This window comes from Alexandromys fortis, unplaced genomic scaffold (genome assembly GCF_014885135.2).
Source record: "Alexandromys fortis isolate MF-2015 unplaced genomic scaffold, M_Fortis_MF-2015_v1.1 scaffold_0, whole genome shotgun sequence".
NCBI classification, from domain to species: Eukaryota; Metazoa; Chordata; class Mammalia; order Rodentia; family Cricetidae; genus Alexandromys; species Alexandromys fortis.
In genome coordinates, this window is record NW_026067949.1 from 10,227,205 (window position 1) to 10,242,024 (window position 14,820).

A 14,820-nucleotide genomic window follows, 5' to 3' on the forward strand; every position below is an offset into this window, starting at 1 on the left:
CCTCCAGGCTTGTGCATCCTTGAATGATCAACTTTGTCTGATGAGCCATCTCTCCCCTCCCCACCCAGTGATTCACTGCCATCGTCTATCTTTGGCATCATTTTTGTTTCAGAAAGATTCTAACACATTGTTAGTGCTGCATGAATTGTTCTTCTTGTGTATAAAGACTAATATAAGAAATCATTAATGGCCAAGTGGTGGTGGCACACGCCTTTAATCCTAGCACTCGGTAGGAAGAGGCAGACAGATTTCTGTAAATTCAAGGCCAACCTGGTCTACAAGAGCTAGTTCCAGAACAGCCAGTACTGTTACACAGAGAAATTCTGTGTCTAAAAATCAAAAAAAAAAAAAAGAAAGAAAGAAAGAAAAAGAAAGATTGAAAAAAGAAGAAAAGATGAAACTGTTAAGGAAGATGCAAACTTGCAAAACCCACATGCAAAATGAGGACATTATAATCTTCCATAACTACATAAAGTGGACAGACTCTAGAGCAGATTCAGATGCTATAACTAGAAATGTTAAGCTGAGGTTGGTGGGGTGTCAGGAGTCATAAGTTAACTCATAGTTCTCCATTATCCGGAATGGAGTGTCTTCAGAAAATGGGGCCACCACCAGCGTACCACACTGGGTGGAAGGACCTTTGTACAAGCAATGCCAAAACTAAGCAGCTGTAGGTTTTCTATGATGTCTGTCATCCTTGATGTTTGTGTCCTGAATTGAAAATCCCCAAATCCACTTTATTCGCTGCTTTCAAAGGACTCCTTTCCCTGCTGAGGCCCGACGGACTCTGAGCAGCAAGCAAGGCAGCTTGCCATACTTGTCTGTATACTTCCCCTTCTCCTCTCCCTCCCCAGCTCCTTTCTCTATTATGGTTATGTAAAATGTTGGCAAAGAAATGGCAACAAAACACTTAGAAGAATTAGATATTTCTGTATCTACTCTCATATTCTTCCCCAAGAAATCTAGAGGAATTCATGAGATGATACTAAAACAAAGATAACATTTATTTTCTGTTGCTACAACAAAGTATTTAAGACCAAATAATATATGAAGGTTTATTTAGTTTATAAGTCTGAAGGAAGTAAATTCAAGATCGGGTGACACGGTTCGTTCAGCCCCATGCTGTTACAGTCCTGAGGGCGTGCGTAGTAGAGAGCATGGTGAGACGGAAAGCCAGAGAGATTCAACACCCAGGCTCATTCCTTGCACAACTTTGTTTTGTGGAAACTAACCAACGTCCCTCAAAAACCCACCTTGATCCCTTCTGAGGGTTTTGGCCCCAGCAATTTAGCCACTTCCTTCTAGGATGGACTTTTAACATTTAAACGGAATTTGTCTGATTAAAGCGATTCTTACGTTCAGAGAGGTTTTAAGTGAAAGACGACTAAAGACGGTTTTAAGCAACTGCTGAGGGGCATACCCAAGACATTGGAAACATAAGCGGGGGACTCCCACTCGCTGCGAACGTAAAAGGTAAGTTCTATAGTTCCTGGAAAGTAAGTTAAAAGTTAATCAAACTAAGAGAGAACCAAGTCTGAGGCAGAACCGACAAAGAATTTGGAAGATGAGAGATTTAAATAGCGGAGAACAACAAAGTACAAAACCAAATTCCCAGGCTGAGAGCAGATGTGAGCTAAACCCTTGTGTGTGAACAGAGGGAAAAGGGAAAGTACCATTCTAGCATGGCTGACTTCCGCAATCTCTTACCGAAGCTTGAACTTCTAGAACAATCTGTGGCTTACGTGGAGCAGAAGGCAGGTAAATGATATTGGATGGAGGTAGTCCATCTGGAGCTTTTAGGTCTGGATGAACTTCTTTTGACTGGGAAAACAGAAGAGTCTACTGGAAAGGAGGTAAGTTGAAATCTACATGACATGCAAAGGAACTTTAGTCTGCTCAACATAGAGGCAGGCGGCATATAGCAGGTGGGGAGAGACTCGAGTGTCATCCCAGACCTGGGGCAGCCTCTAAGTCTGGATCCAAGATGGAAAATTCCATCCAGCAGGGTCTAGATGTCCACACGTTTCAAAACTAAATTTCTTTTCAATCTGCATTGTCTGAATTGCTTTTTTTGCCTGGGGATGTAGCTCTGTTTGTACAGTGCTTGCCTAGCTAGAACAGAGGCCTGGGTTCAGTCCCCCAGTGCCTTGGAAAACTGGGTATGGTGACTCATACCCGTGATCCAGATATTGAGAAGATAAAGGCAAAGGGTGCCAAGAGCTGGAGCTCAATCTCATCTGTCTAGTGATGTCAAGGTTAGCCTGAGCTGTAAGAGGCCCTATGTCAAATAAGTGGACAACATAAAACTGCTTTATTATTTATAAAATTGTTCCTTTTCGTTTTTATTTTATATTGTTTTTGCCCCAGTTCCCCTCTCTCATGTCTCCTTTTTAGAACGTGGGTCTCTGCAACACCACTTTGTTTACTGTGGGCAGAAAACCCTTTTGAAGTCCCAAACTCTGACTCTATGTGAGATTAATAATCAAAGATCCTCTCAATGTGTAAACACCTGTAGGATTTAAACAGATTAGCTACAGTCTAGTCCCGAGGCGTACCACACACCTGCTCATTGCCACAAACGGTCTGTAAATAAAGCCAGTTCGTCCTCTAGAGCAAGGTCTTTGAACGTGAGCATTTTTTTTTTCTTTTTAACCACAGTGCCAGGAGAGCTGTGCCTTCTTACATTTTGCCCCCTAGGCGCCTACTTGCCTCACTCTAATCCCAGCTCAGTTTAACATGTCTTCAGATACTCTGTCGGAACACAAGACGTGGATTGTGTTGGGAAAAGTGTATTACTAAGAGGGTGACCTGAGTTTCCACCTCTGGTCTGCGGGAATAATATGTCTGATGAGTCTGAATCACATAGATAAGGGGCACGGAGCCTCTGGCAGCTGCACTGGGAATACTGTCCTGCAGTGTGCTACTGTTGGAAATTGATGGCACAGCTGTGGGTGTTTGCTGGAAGGCCCCCAAAGGGAATTCCGAGGCTCTGCCCCCACTCACTGCCTTTTAGAATTAGATCTCTAAGCCCAGGAGCTGCTATTGGAGAGGGTGTGGTGGTGATTGCTCGTATGCCATTGTTAGGTTCAGCTTGTCAGCACCTTGAAGGGTAAACCATTTTTTTGTTGTTTTGAAAATTACTTATTAGTGAATCCTTTATGTAGCAATATGGTCGTTGTCTTTGTTTCCTGTGTGAAACGTTGAGTGATATAATGCTGTTGTTTTGTGTTTCCTTCATGCTGGACCTGAAAGACTGTGCAATCTTGAATGGATGAATGTAAATAATGTAACTGAGCTGGCCAGAGCTGCCACCCATCAGCTCACAAGCACCTTCACTTTCAGTTTGATAATCTGGGCCAGAATTAAAGAAAGGTGGATAAAAAACCCGAAGTTCACTTATTGGGAGGGTGTTCTAGATAGCTTTTAAATTTTTGTATTTTATTCTGTCAGTGTTTTGCCTGCATATATGTCTGTGAACCATTTATATGTCTGGCGCCCAGGGAAACAAGAAGAGGGCACCTGGAACTGGAATTACAAAGAGTTGTGACCTGCTATGTAAGTGCTGGGGATTGAATACAGGCCTCCAAAAGAGCAGGCAGTGCTCCTCACTGCTGGGTCATTTCTCCAGCTCCTGCCCTTAGTCAGCCTAGAGCATCCATTGAGGGATTGCACCTATTTTTGTGCTGTGATGTCTTAGGTTGTTAATTGATGACAGAAGGGCCAGCCCACTGTGGGTGCTGCTGTTTCCTGGGTCGGTGGGAGTGAGACAGTTGTGTGCCGTGAGCTAGCAAGTAAGCAGCATTGTCTAGGGTTCCTGGGGGTAATTCTGGCTATGAAAAGAGTTCTTGATCAGAGGTAATGCTATGTGGAACAGGCAACTTTCTGCTTGAGGTCCCGGCCTGACTTCTTCCAGTGGTGGACTGTGACCTTGAAGTATAGCCAAATAAACTCTTTCCTCCCGGAAGTTCCTTTTGGTCACTGTGTTGGCCACAGCAACAGAATGAAAACAGAACAGAAGGAATGTAGGTTATAACCCTTCCTGCCCATTAAGACACACACACACACACACACACACACACACACACACACTCCTCTATGTTCATGTGTCTATACTAAATTATGAACATCTACTCAAAACACAGGCTTGACCAGATAGTAAATATATCACATGTGTTCAACTGACCCTTGAAAGACATCAGGGTTAGGAATGCCAACTGCTGAAAGTAGCGGAAAGTTCAATTATAACCTTGAATTATATTTAATTTAACTGCTATTGACCAAAAGCTTTATGGACAACAAAAACAGTCTGTGAACAGGTATTGTGTTGGCTGTGTGCACTGAAAACCATGCAAAGATTGTGAGAGATCGCTTTTTTGCTGTGACATACAGTTTCTTGGGAGAAGAATAGTTCATGTGAAGGCAGTCTGTGTCATGGGGTGTTTTCAGTAGATGCTCACACTTGCTGCCTCTGCAATAGCAACAGGAAGAGACAGAAATGATCACACCATACAGTGCACACTGTAGTTAGTTTTTTTTTAACCTTTTACAATAGATCAGTATAAGTTACATGGTAATAGTGATAAAGGAGATTTTTGTTTATATAGTTTTTATGTTATATACATGCCTAGATTTTTTAGTGTTTCAAAGTTGTGCAGTTCATCTGTAAGCTTTTTCAAATTATAGGAAATCTTCAAAATAAAACCAATGACCCTGAAACGAAAACTATTCATATCTAAGTAAAATCATGGCATTGAAATGCATGTTGTTCATGGTTAGCTAAAAATTATAAGCATAAAATACGCACACACACAGTTTGAATCACAGTTTGAAAATTTTGTTTGTAAGAAACAGAAAACTCAGCTCAGAAAGTTCTGAATCATAAAGGAAATCCGTGGATCACTCAGTGGTCTCTTTTTCATTGTCCTGTATGTCCCAAAGCTGTCCCTCTTTATGTCTATGAAATGTCTGTGAAGAGGAACGCTTCTTCACTGAAGTGTAGTGGTAATGGTATGCCAAACAAACAAACAAACAAACACCAAAACCCAGCTTCAGTGGAAGGGGAAATGTCTTTCAGGAACAGGTGGACTTCTCTGGCATCTCAATGTTTGAATTGGATGTCAAGCCCATGTCACATCCAATCCCTATAACCAATGAAATGAGAAATGGAGATGGACATAAATGAGTCCCTGGAGATAGTGAGTTTTTGGGTGGGAGGCTATATCAGTTTTTCTAGAAGCATTTAGGTTGCACAGAGCAAGCAAAAGTCAGATCCTATTACCAAGAGACAGGTTAACTGAATTTAGGGTAGCCCAGATGAGTAAATGTCTTTGTCCTCTGCTCCTAGAAATGAACCTACATTCACCACAATAATCAGAATTCTCAAAATTGGCGATTATCATTACTGGTTTTCTTCCTCCAACCATATTTTGACAGACTCTCAGAGACTAAGAATATCATTATAACTAATTTGGCCATGCATTTCCATGCATGAGAAACTGGTATTATCACAGTCAGTTTATGTAATTCCAGCCTAAAGCAATAAAGTTGATGCTTGAGATAGCCTGGAAGATCTTATGGAAAACAGATTCACAATTACAATTAGAATTATTGAAAAATGAGGAATAGCACACGGTTAATAGGAGTCACTGGGGCTGCTTAGAAAACACGTTCATACCAGTGTGCCTCTCGGACTGACCAGATCATGCAGAAGATCAGCATGGCTAATGTACTGCACCAACAGCTCTAGGTCTCTCCCTGTCTTCCTTCTCACCTCACTGTGTTCTCTACCACTTTCTTCATTTCTTTTTCACCCATGATACTATCTCACTGATAAAGACCCACTGCTGGAGGAAGCAACTTCAACATTAAGACACACCCCTACACTCTGTGTGTGTGTGTGTGTGTGTGTGTGCATGTGTGTATGTGTGTGAAATCTAGTTGTGATTCAGAGTATGTATTAACCTCTCTCTGACTGTGGTGGTTTAGTAAAATAAAAATGTATTATTATTAATAGGGTAGTACTAAGGTTGCCTGGGCGGCCAACACAGTCTTACTCCATGCTATAGTAAAAGTCTCCTTCTGCCCAGGCATTGCTGAAACCTTGACATGTTCCAGTAGAGCCTGTGTCTCTAGCCAGAGGATGAAAGGGAATGAATGGTGACCCATACATGAGTCATGAGTCATCATGTACTGAAGCAGGGCAGAACCCCCTACACTAATCCCGCCTGACAGTGCTGCCCGGGACTCAGTCCTGGGGCCATGCATGTGCCAGAGAACTGACAGACGATGCTGGAGAGTGGGTCCAGATGGAAACGGAGACAACTGCATTTGATGTCTAGACACCTTTGCCATAAACAGACAAATTAATGTTCACTTGCAATCCCCTCTCCTGATAATACACACAGAATGGAAAAATACATACATAAGAATTCTGAACCTCAGCAATTCCAGCAGGAGGTCAAGATTTATGAGGACAAACCTTCATTTAAAAAAAAAGGCACTTTATTTCACAGTCCAGGAAGAGATTTTTTTCTTTTATTTTTCTCACATATACTACATTCTGGCCACAGTTTATCCTCCCTGCATTCCTCCAATTCCCTCCTCCAACCTTTTTTCCCACCCCAGATCTATTCTTCCTCAGGAAGTAGAATTTTGGGGGAAGGGGAAAGAATATGATCAAAATACATTGCATGAAAAAACAATTTAAAGACAATAAAAATCAAAGAGAAATTATTTAAAATTTTTAAGCTTATATGGTAGAGAATTTATATATTTATTATGAGATGAATGTAAACTGTTCCCGCACAGGCTCACATGCCTCAATACCTGGTCCCAAAATGGAGGTCCTGTTTTGGAAGAATTTAGAACCTTTTGGATATAGAGCCTACTTGACAGAGTAGGGAAACAGGAGACAAGACATAAGGGTTATTCATCTGGCCAGCCCAGGCTCTAGCCAGATTTCTCTCTGCTTCTTATTCTGTAGAAATGAAAAGAGAACGTGCTTATAGCCCATGCCTGCTCAGACCAAGCTTCTCTGATGGCTGTATCCCCTTATGCCATGAACCTAAACAAACCCTCCCTCCTGAAGTCGCAGGAGAAAGTGACTCACAAGTTCCCAGCATTTCCCAGGGCACAGAGTGCTCTTAGTTACCATCACGCGGTTGGTGGTCTGATGAGCAGGAGGGGGGACAGCAGGATCTCAGAGAGATTAATGTGAGATTGTGATTCAGTCAAAAGTTTAGCACTGTAGCCCAGCAGTGGAGAATGAGCAAGGGCTGAGTTTGCTCCTAGCACTAAAAAACCAAAACCATTCCCAAACACCCCTCCCCCAACAGATTCTGTAGCCAAAAGATTATGTATGGGCTATGGTAGGTCCTGAGTGCGGGTATATTGATATTAACCAATAGGGAGAAAAATTGGGAGGTGGAGAATATGATCATTAGAGATTTCTGATAAATTGTTCTTTATAAAGCCTAAATCATGAAATGAGTTGGAGGGGATCTAAATGACAGCAAATTTCAGTCATTCTTTCTGGATGAAGTAGTGGAGTTAGATGAATTCTTTTCTTGCAAAGAAAGTAGAGGAGGAATGTTGCTTGCTGGCTCACTCCACTTTTGCCCCCATGCATCAACTATTACGTTCATTTTGGAGACTATTTTGTCAAGGTCTTAGTAGATTTCTTTAATTAGTGCATCCACTTGTTTGATTTTCTATATTTTTGTTAGTTTTTTTTGTACAGTAAGACTCTAATTTTTTTTTCAGACATTTTGGCTCTCTCTGTAAAGTTGGATTCCACTCTAGGGGAGTTGGCGATAGTGCATGCATGGCAGTTGTACTGTATGTTTTGTGATGCTTTGTTGTATTTTACAGATCCACTGAAATGGATTTGTTTTGAATTCCTGTTCTTCTGTGCCTATGGGATATTTTGCTTTCTGTGACTATTCTTAGAGGACTAGCTGCATGAAATTTAGCTAGGGTACTGGTTAAACTTGGTGTTAATTACTGAATGGGTTGCTAAAGTGATCTAGTTTTGGTTCTGTGTAAACAGGACCAATGGAAAGACATTTCATGCTCCTCCTTGATTGGCAGAATTAAATTAATATTGTAAAAAATGCTGCACTATCAAAATTGACTTATAAATTTAATCCAATACCTATGAAAATTACAGTATTATATTTCATAGGTTTAGAGCACAATACTAGGATTCATACAGAGAAAAACAAAGATCATGAATAGCCAAAGAAGTTGTAATTAGTCAGAACACTACTGGATATATTTCAATATCCAACCTCAAATTATCCTATAGTGTTATAGTCATAAAGACAGTCATCTATTGGCATAGAAATAAAAAAAAAGATCAGTATAATAGAGGACTTGGAAGGAAAATGCCAAAGCTATGCCTGCTTAATTTTTGACAAAGAAAGCAAACACACGCACACACTAAGGAAAAAAAAAAAGCTTGTTCAATACATACTGCGTCAAATTGGATTTCTGCTCACAGGAGAATGATATAGATTCTTATATCTTACCTTGTACAAAAAAAATAACAAAATGGAACAAAGACCCTAATTTAAAACCAGAAACTGGTAGAATAAAATACAGGGGATACTCTTTAAGAGACTAGGAAAGGGAAACTTTCTAAATAGAACATCAACACAGGAACTAATTCTAAGTTTTGGTAGATGGAACCACACGAAACTCAGAAGTTTCTGTACAGCAAATCATCAGAGTTAACAGCCCACAGAACGGGAGGATATTTTTACCAGCCATACTTCAGATAAGGGGCTAATGTCTCGGATTTAAAGGTTTGTAGAAAATAAATACCAAGAAAGTAAAACTGTCAACCAAATCAATAAACAAACTGAATAGGCAGATTTAAAAAAAAAAACAAGTAACACAAGTGACCATTAATTATTATAAAAGTGTTCAATATCCCTAGTCATCAAGGAAATAAAAATTGAAGCTAATTTGAGATACTATCTTACTGCAGTCAGAAGAGTTATCTAACCTAACTACAAATGTTAACTAACCTAACAACAAATATTTGAGAGGCTGTGGAGAGAAAGGAGCCATTACCCACTATTGATGTGAGTGAAAAATTAATACAGCCATTAAATAAACCAATTTGAAGATTTCTCAAAAAAGTGAAAACAGAACTATCACATGACTCAACTATCTCACTCCTGGGCATATAGCCAGAGCACCCCAGACCCTATCATAGAAATATTTGTACCCTGTGTTTATTCATTATAGCAAAGAATTGGAAACAACCTATTTGTTCATATATAGATGGATGGATAATGAGAATGTAATATATATATAATATATATAGTAGCTTTGGAGTTGAATATCATTCTTATATATGTAAATAATATTCAGTGCTTAAAAATCTCATTTCCCAAATTTCTTGAAAATAAATGGACTTAGAATGTATGATATTAAATGAGATCACCCAATCTCAGAAAGAAAAAAGGATATACTCTCTCTTATATGCATAATCTATCCAATAACATTTGTGTATATATAGACACATATACATAAATATGTGTGTACATACATATAAACAAACATTTATGTGGGTACAGATAGCATGTAGAAAAGAGAACGAGAAAGGCTAAACAGGTGATGAGGAAGAACCGAATACAGGCAATGGACATGAGTTGTGAAAGAGGATATAAAACAAATGACTTTTCTAGTTCCAAGTCTGTTACAGGTTTTCCATCCTCTGCCATGGTAAGAACATAAAGCTATTTTTTTCCTTTTTGATTTTTTTCAAGACAGGGTTTCTCTGTAGCCTTGGAACTAGCTCTTGTAGACCAGACTGGCTTAGAACTCACAGAGATTCATTTGCCTCTGCCTCTGAAGCGCTGGGATTAAAGGCGTGCACCACCACCACCCGACTCCACAGCTGTTTCAAATGGCCACTCTAACTGTATAGAAGCTCATTGAGCTGCATACTCTTTGCATCTGGTTAATTTCAATGTGTGTATTTTTTTAATTTATAACAATTTCTATGACAAAATTTGAAAGTCAAAACACAAAAGAAAGTAGAGGAATTGAGCAATTCTTGCCTCTCTAAGATGTAGCTGAAAATTCATGTTTTAGAGCCACAGAAATCACTAGGGAAATTTCTAAAAGTAAGAAGGATAGAGGGCTTGTGGGTAGCAATGCAAGGCAGTAGAAGATGGGGAGGAAGAAAGTACTGTGAAGTCTATAGGTTTGTGTGTGTGTGTGTGTGCACGTGTGTGCACGTGTGTGTGTGTGTGTGCTTTCCTCTGAGTACCTGTGTGGAGGCCAGAAGTTAACTTTGTATAACTTTTTGGGATAGTATATCTTACCTTTTGAGACAGTTTCGCTCACGAAACCAAGATCCTACAGGTATCTCTGTAGTAGGATAGAGTGGTTTTGGGGAGTATACTGAGTAAAGGCCATTCTCAGCTTGTACTTGGATGCTGGGAATTCACACTCAGGTCCCCAAGCCTGCATAATAAATACTTTGCCCATTGAGTCATCTCTCCAGGTCTACAGTTCCTAAAGTATGATTCACGGGCTTCCTGAAATTCCCAGTTCCATTGAGGACTCCACAAGGTCAAAATTATTTTAATAGCCATATTAATATGTGATTTTCTTCCTCATGCTTCCGTGAATATACACTGGATTTTTCAAGAGGTAGCACACTGCATTAGAAGCAAAAGTGTATCTAGTTGTTTCAACCAGACAACCATGATGGTGACTTGAAAAAATGTAAAATATTCACTTTCTTACTATAATTTCGAATTATGTTTTTCCAAATAAATATATTATCTATATCAACAGTCTTTTCATTATTATTTCTTTTGAGATAGAGTCTCAATATGTAGCACAGGCCGGCTTGGAATTCACTGTGTAGCTTTGTCTGCCTGGAGACATTCTATTATTGTGCTTCTGTCTCCTGAGTGCTGGGATTATAGGCAGGGTCCACCACTCCCAGTTTCCATTACTTTAAGTGTTGTAAATAATAAACAGTTTCAAAAGTTTTCAGGTTCAATTTCTAATGCATTATATAACCATATATATCCCACGTTAAAGAAAAAGCACTTTAAAACCTCAGTTATGTTTGTGAATATTTAGTTGTTGATACTGAAAAGCGATAGACTGATCTGTGGGATGATGAACCAGAACTAAGAAAAAAAAAGATAAAGATAATTCTGAGTTTTGGGAGTAAATAACTTTAGAGACTGTAGAACGCAGAGAAGTATGTTGTTCTGTCTGGAGAAGAACCCTGGAAAAGCCTAAGGAGTTAGCAGAGACTGTTGCACACAGAGAACATTGAGATATTCCATTTTGCATTTTAACCCATTTGTGAGCCTGAATAATTGCAACACTGCCATCTAGTGCTCCATAATGAAAATGTTTAACCCCCGCCCCCAAAGTTGGTTTATACAGATTGTTCCCGACTGGATTAAACAGCTCCATCTGCATTGCTCATGTGAATGTATCGAGTTATGTAATTTTAAATGCCTTCCATGTATATTTAAGTGCTTCTTTCTTCGTAGGGTTAGGATTCCCACTGATCCCTCCTTCCACTCTTTGTATTCCTGTCCTTGTGCAGGGACCGGCAACTTTCCTGTGCTCAACTCCTTTCTCCACAAGAATGTTTCAAAAATAAGTTTTTAATTGTGGATTCTGTTGGCTTAAAGAAAAGCTGCAATGTTAGTTTCGAGAGTCCCGAAGGACACCCCCTTCTATCCTGTCTCCCTGTTAGCAGCAACCTACATCACTAGAGCCCATCCAATGGCATAAATGTTCCACATTTAGTCAGACAGCCATACAATATCAGAAATAGAGGTCTGGGGAGCAGAGAGGCAGGCCCAGGAAGGGGGGGAAGACAGGATGTGTAAAAGCTAAGGGGCTTCGATTGTCATCACACCTCTCCATAACCATACCAGGAGCCAGAAAGTCATAAACCAATGCCTTCACCCTCCTCCTTTCCCCAGACACACACACACACACACACACACACACACACACACACACACACACATGTACACACAAACGGACTGGGAGGAAAGCTCTTGGAGCATTATATAACTTAGAAGCCATGCCCATGCAAAATAATGAACTATCAGGTATAAACATTAACTTGGTTAGAACTTGGGCGATGCAAGCCTGTTAAGAACTGGGACAAGAAAGCCTAATCCTTATCTTGGACAGCAGGATTGGAGTCTTGCCACAGCTGTGGCCACTTGAGTGTGGTCCTCCTACCGCTCTTCTAACTTTCATTTGTGTCTGTGTGTGAGACTCTGGTCTGGGGTGAGAGGTCACCAGTCTTTACAGCTGCTCAACTCCCCTGGCTGAAGTCTGGACCTCCCTGTAAGCCCCTGTTAGTTGAGGGTGACAATTATATCTCTGCAGCCATGGCTTTTCCTGTGGGGTTCGGATGGGGAGCAGCCACTGCCGCTTATCAAGTAGAAGGTAGGAAAAGATGCTTCTCCCTTGTTGGGGCTGGAAATGGATGCTTCTGGTGGGTTCTGTATTCCTGGGGAGGAGTGTGGAGTGTTGAACAGGCAAAAACGGAAGAAAGATGTAAAACACACTATAACCGAAACTGTCTCTTTTTAGACAGAAGAGGCTTCAACCCCCTTCTCCTTCCTCAGATAGAAGGAGTGGTGGGTGAGGGATGAGGGTGGGATTTTGTTGCCTTGTAGTCGGTGCCAGCGACCTGAGAAGTCAGTTCACATCAGATCCGCTGCTTTCCTGATTGACTTCCTGAACACGTTTGCAAAGTGTTTGGAAAGGAAGGTTTTCTCCCACTGGCTAAAAGAGTGTTGAATTAATTCCTCCCAATAGCTCTTGGTTAGCTGGTAAACATGCTCTGCTCTGTTCCAAGTGAGGCAAATCTAAGTATTACTTTGAACATGCCACCTCTTTTCCTGGGTTTGTTCTTAAGAGAAGAATAATGAACTATCAGGTATAAATACTAGGTCCAGGTGTGCTTGGTGCCTTGGTGTCTCAGCACTAGTCTCCACCCCCACCAGATGAACATTATCCCCACCCCTGACACCTACATGCTCTGTTCATCTGTAAATAGAAAACAAGTATCCTCTTGTCTTACCAAAAAATACTTATTTTCTCTTCGTCTTCGTCGTCGTCGTCGTCGTCGTCGTCGTCGTCGTCGTCCTCCTCCTCCTCCTCCTCCTCCTCCTCCTCCTCCTCCTCCTCCTCCTCCTCCTTCTTCTTCTTCTCTCTCTCTCTCTCCCCCTCTCTCTCTCTCTCTCTCTCTCTCTCTCTCTCTCTCTCAATACAAGGTTATTTTTGTGCAACAGCCTTGGCTGTACGGGAACTCACTCTGTAGATCAGGCTGCCCTTGAACTCACAGAGATCAGCCTGCCTCTGCCTCCTGAGTGCTGGGATTAAAGGCGTGTGTCACCACTGCCTGGCAGAATAGAGAATCCATAACAGCTACCACAGGGGAAATATTTATTTGGTCATAGAAGCTTATGGTGAAACCCTGGGTTAAGCTAAGGTAAAATGTTTCTTAGAACTTTCTATGATTGCTGTAACAAATGATACCAAGCTGTGCTGCTTAAACAACTAAAATTGGCTCTCTGACAGTTCCAGAGGCTAGCACTGGCCATTTGAAGATGTAATTAGCTACATTGTACGGGAGTAGGATCTACTGTAACTCATCCACTGTAACTTATGTCCTCATACAAAGAAGTCTGGACACTGAAAGAGACCCATAGGAATACCTTGTAATGCCAGGCAAGCATGCCTTTAATCCCAGCACTTGGAAGGAGGATCTCTATGAGTTCGAGGCCGGCCCGCTCTACAGAGTAAGTTCCAGGATAGCCAAGGCTGCAGAGAGAAATTCTGTCTCAACAAACAAACAAACAGACAAACATCCACAGATCCCACAAAACAAACAAATAAGATAACAAAACCCAAACTCATGTGACAATAAATAGGGAAATGAGAGTGACACAGCTGTAAACTAAGAAACCCTAAGAATCAGTGGCCACCACCGGGGACTGAGGCTCACCGGGGGTGAGAAAGGCTCATAGTTAAGGCCCCAGTGGCAGCAGGGCTCTGCTGCCCCTTTGAGTTTGAGTTGCTCATTTGGGAAAAAGGGACAGAGATCAGATTTCTGTGATTTCTACTTACTGTCTGAGTCTTCCTTATGAAAAAGCTAGTATTTAAATCGTAATAGGTCAGTCAATGAAGTAATTTCTGATTGTATAAGGGCTGGACTGCCTTGCTAATCGGTTGCTGGAGGAGTCACATTAAAGGCTGGAGACTACACAGGAATGAGTGTCATTTCACCTAAAGCTTAAAGGATGAGGAGGGAGCCTTTTGAATGGGGGACATTTTCTAGGCAAAGTGACAGAGGACAGGCTTCTCGCTGCACCAACAAGGCTGCTTTTGGTCTCTAGTATTTACTGCTATCTTTCAGATGGGCAAAGGAGAACTCTTGCTGTGACTGCCATATACAAGGCATCTCGATGGGAGGATGAGAGCTGGGACTTAAGTGTTTTTTGAAAGAATGTCTGAGGATGCTCTGGTCGGCAGGGATTCCAGTGCACATCTTCCCTGAATGGTCTCTTTGCTTTTAGATAAATTTTTACAAGGTCAGGTGGATTACAGAAAGACCCACGCCTAGTTGAGGCTTGTATAAGGAGTCAGAGCTGCTGAGGGTGGGAGACACCGTTTCCTTTAGACATAAGTCACCTGATAGGTTTCCCATGACCCAGTGGTCAGCCCTGCAATCCCTGAACTTTTGCATATATGACTGACACTGACAACTCAGTAGGAGCTGTATAAGTATCTGATATATATATACAT

General features: G+C 41.1%; 1 protein-coding gene across 1 annotated transcript in view; it reads left to right on the forward strand.

Moving 5' to 3' along the window:
* The first annotated feature begins 12,395 nt into the window (after window positions 1-12,395).
* The window catches only part of LOC126506494 (cytosolic beta-glucosidase), a 117,649-nt gene continuing 115,224 nt past the window's right edge, over window positions 12,396-14,820 (forward strand). Inside the window, exon 1 of the mRNA XM_050150147.1 lies at window positions 12,396-12,453. Coding sequence (XP_050006104.1) covers window positions 12,396-12,453 — 58 coding nt within the window. The remainder of the gene's footprint in view (window positions 12,454-14,820) is intronic.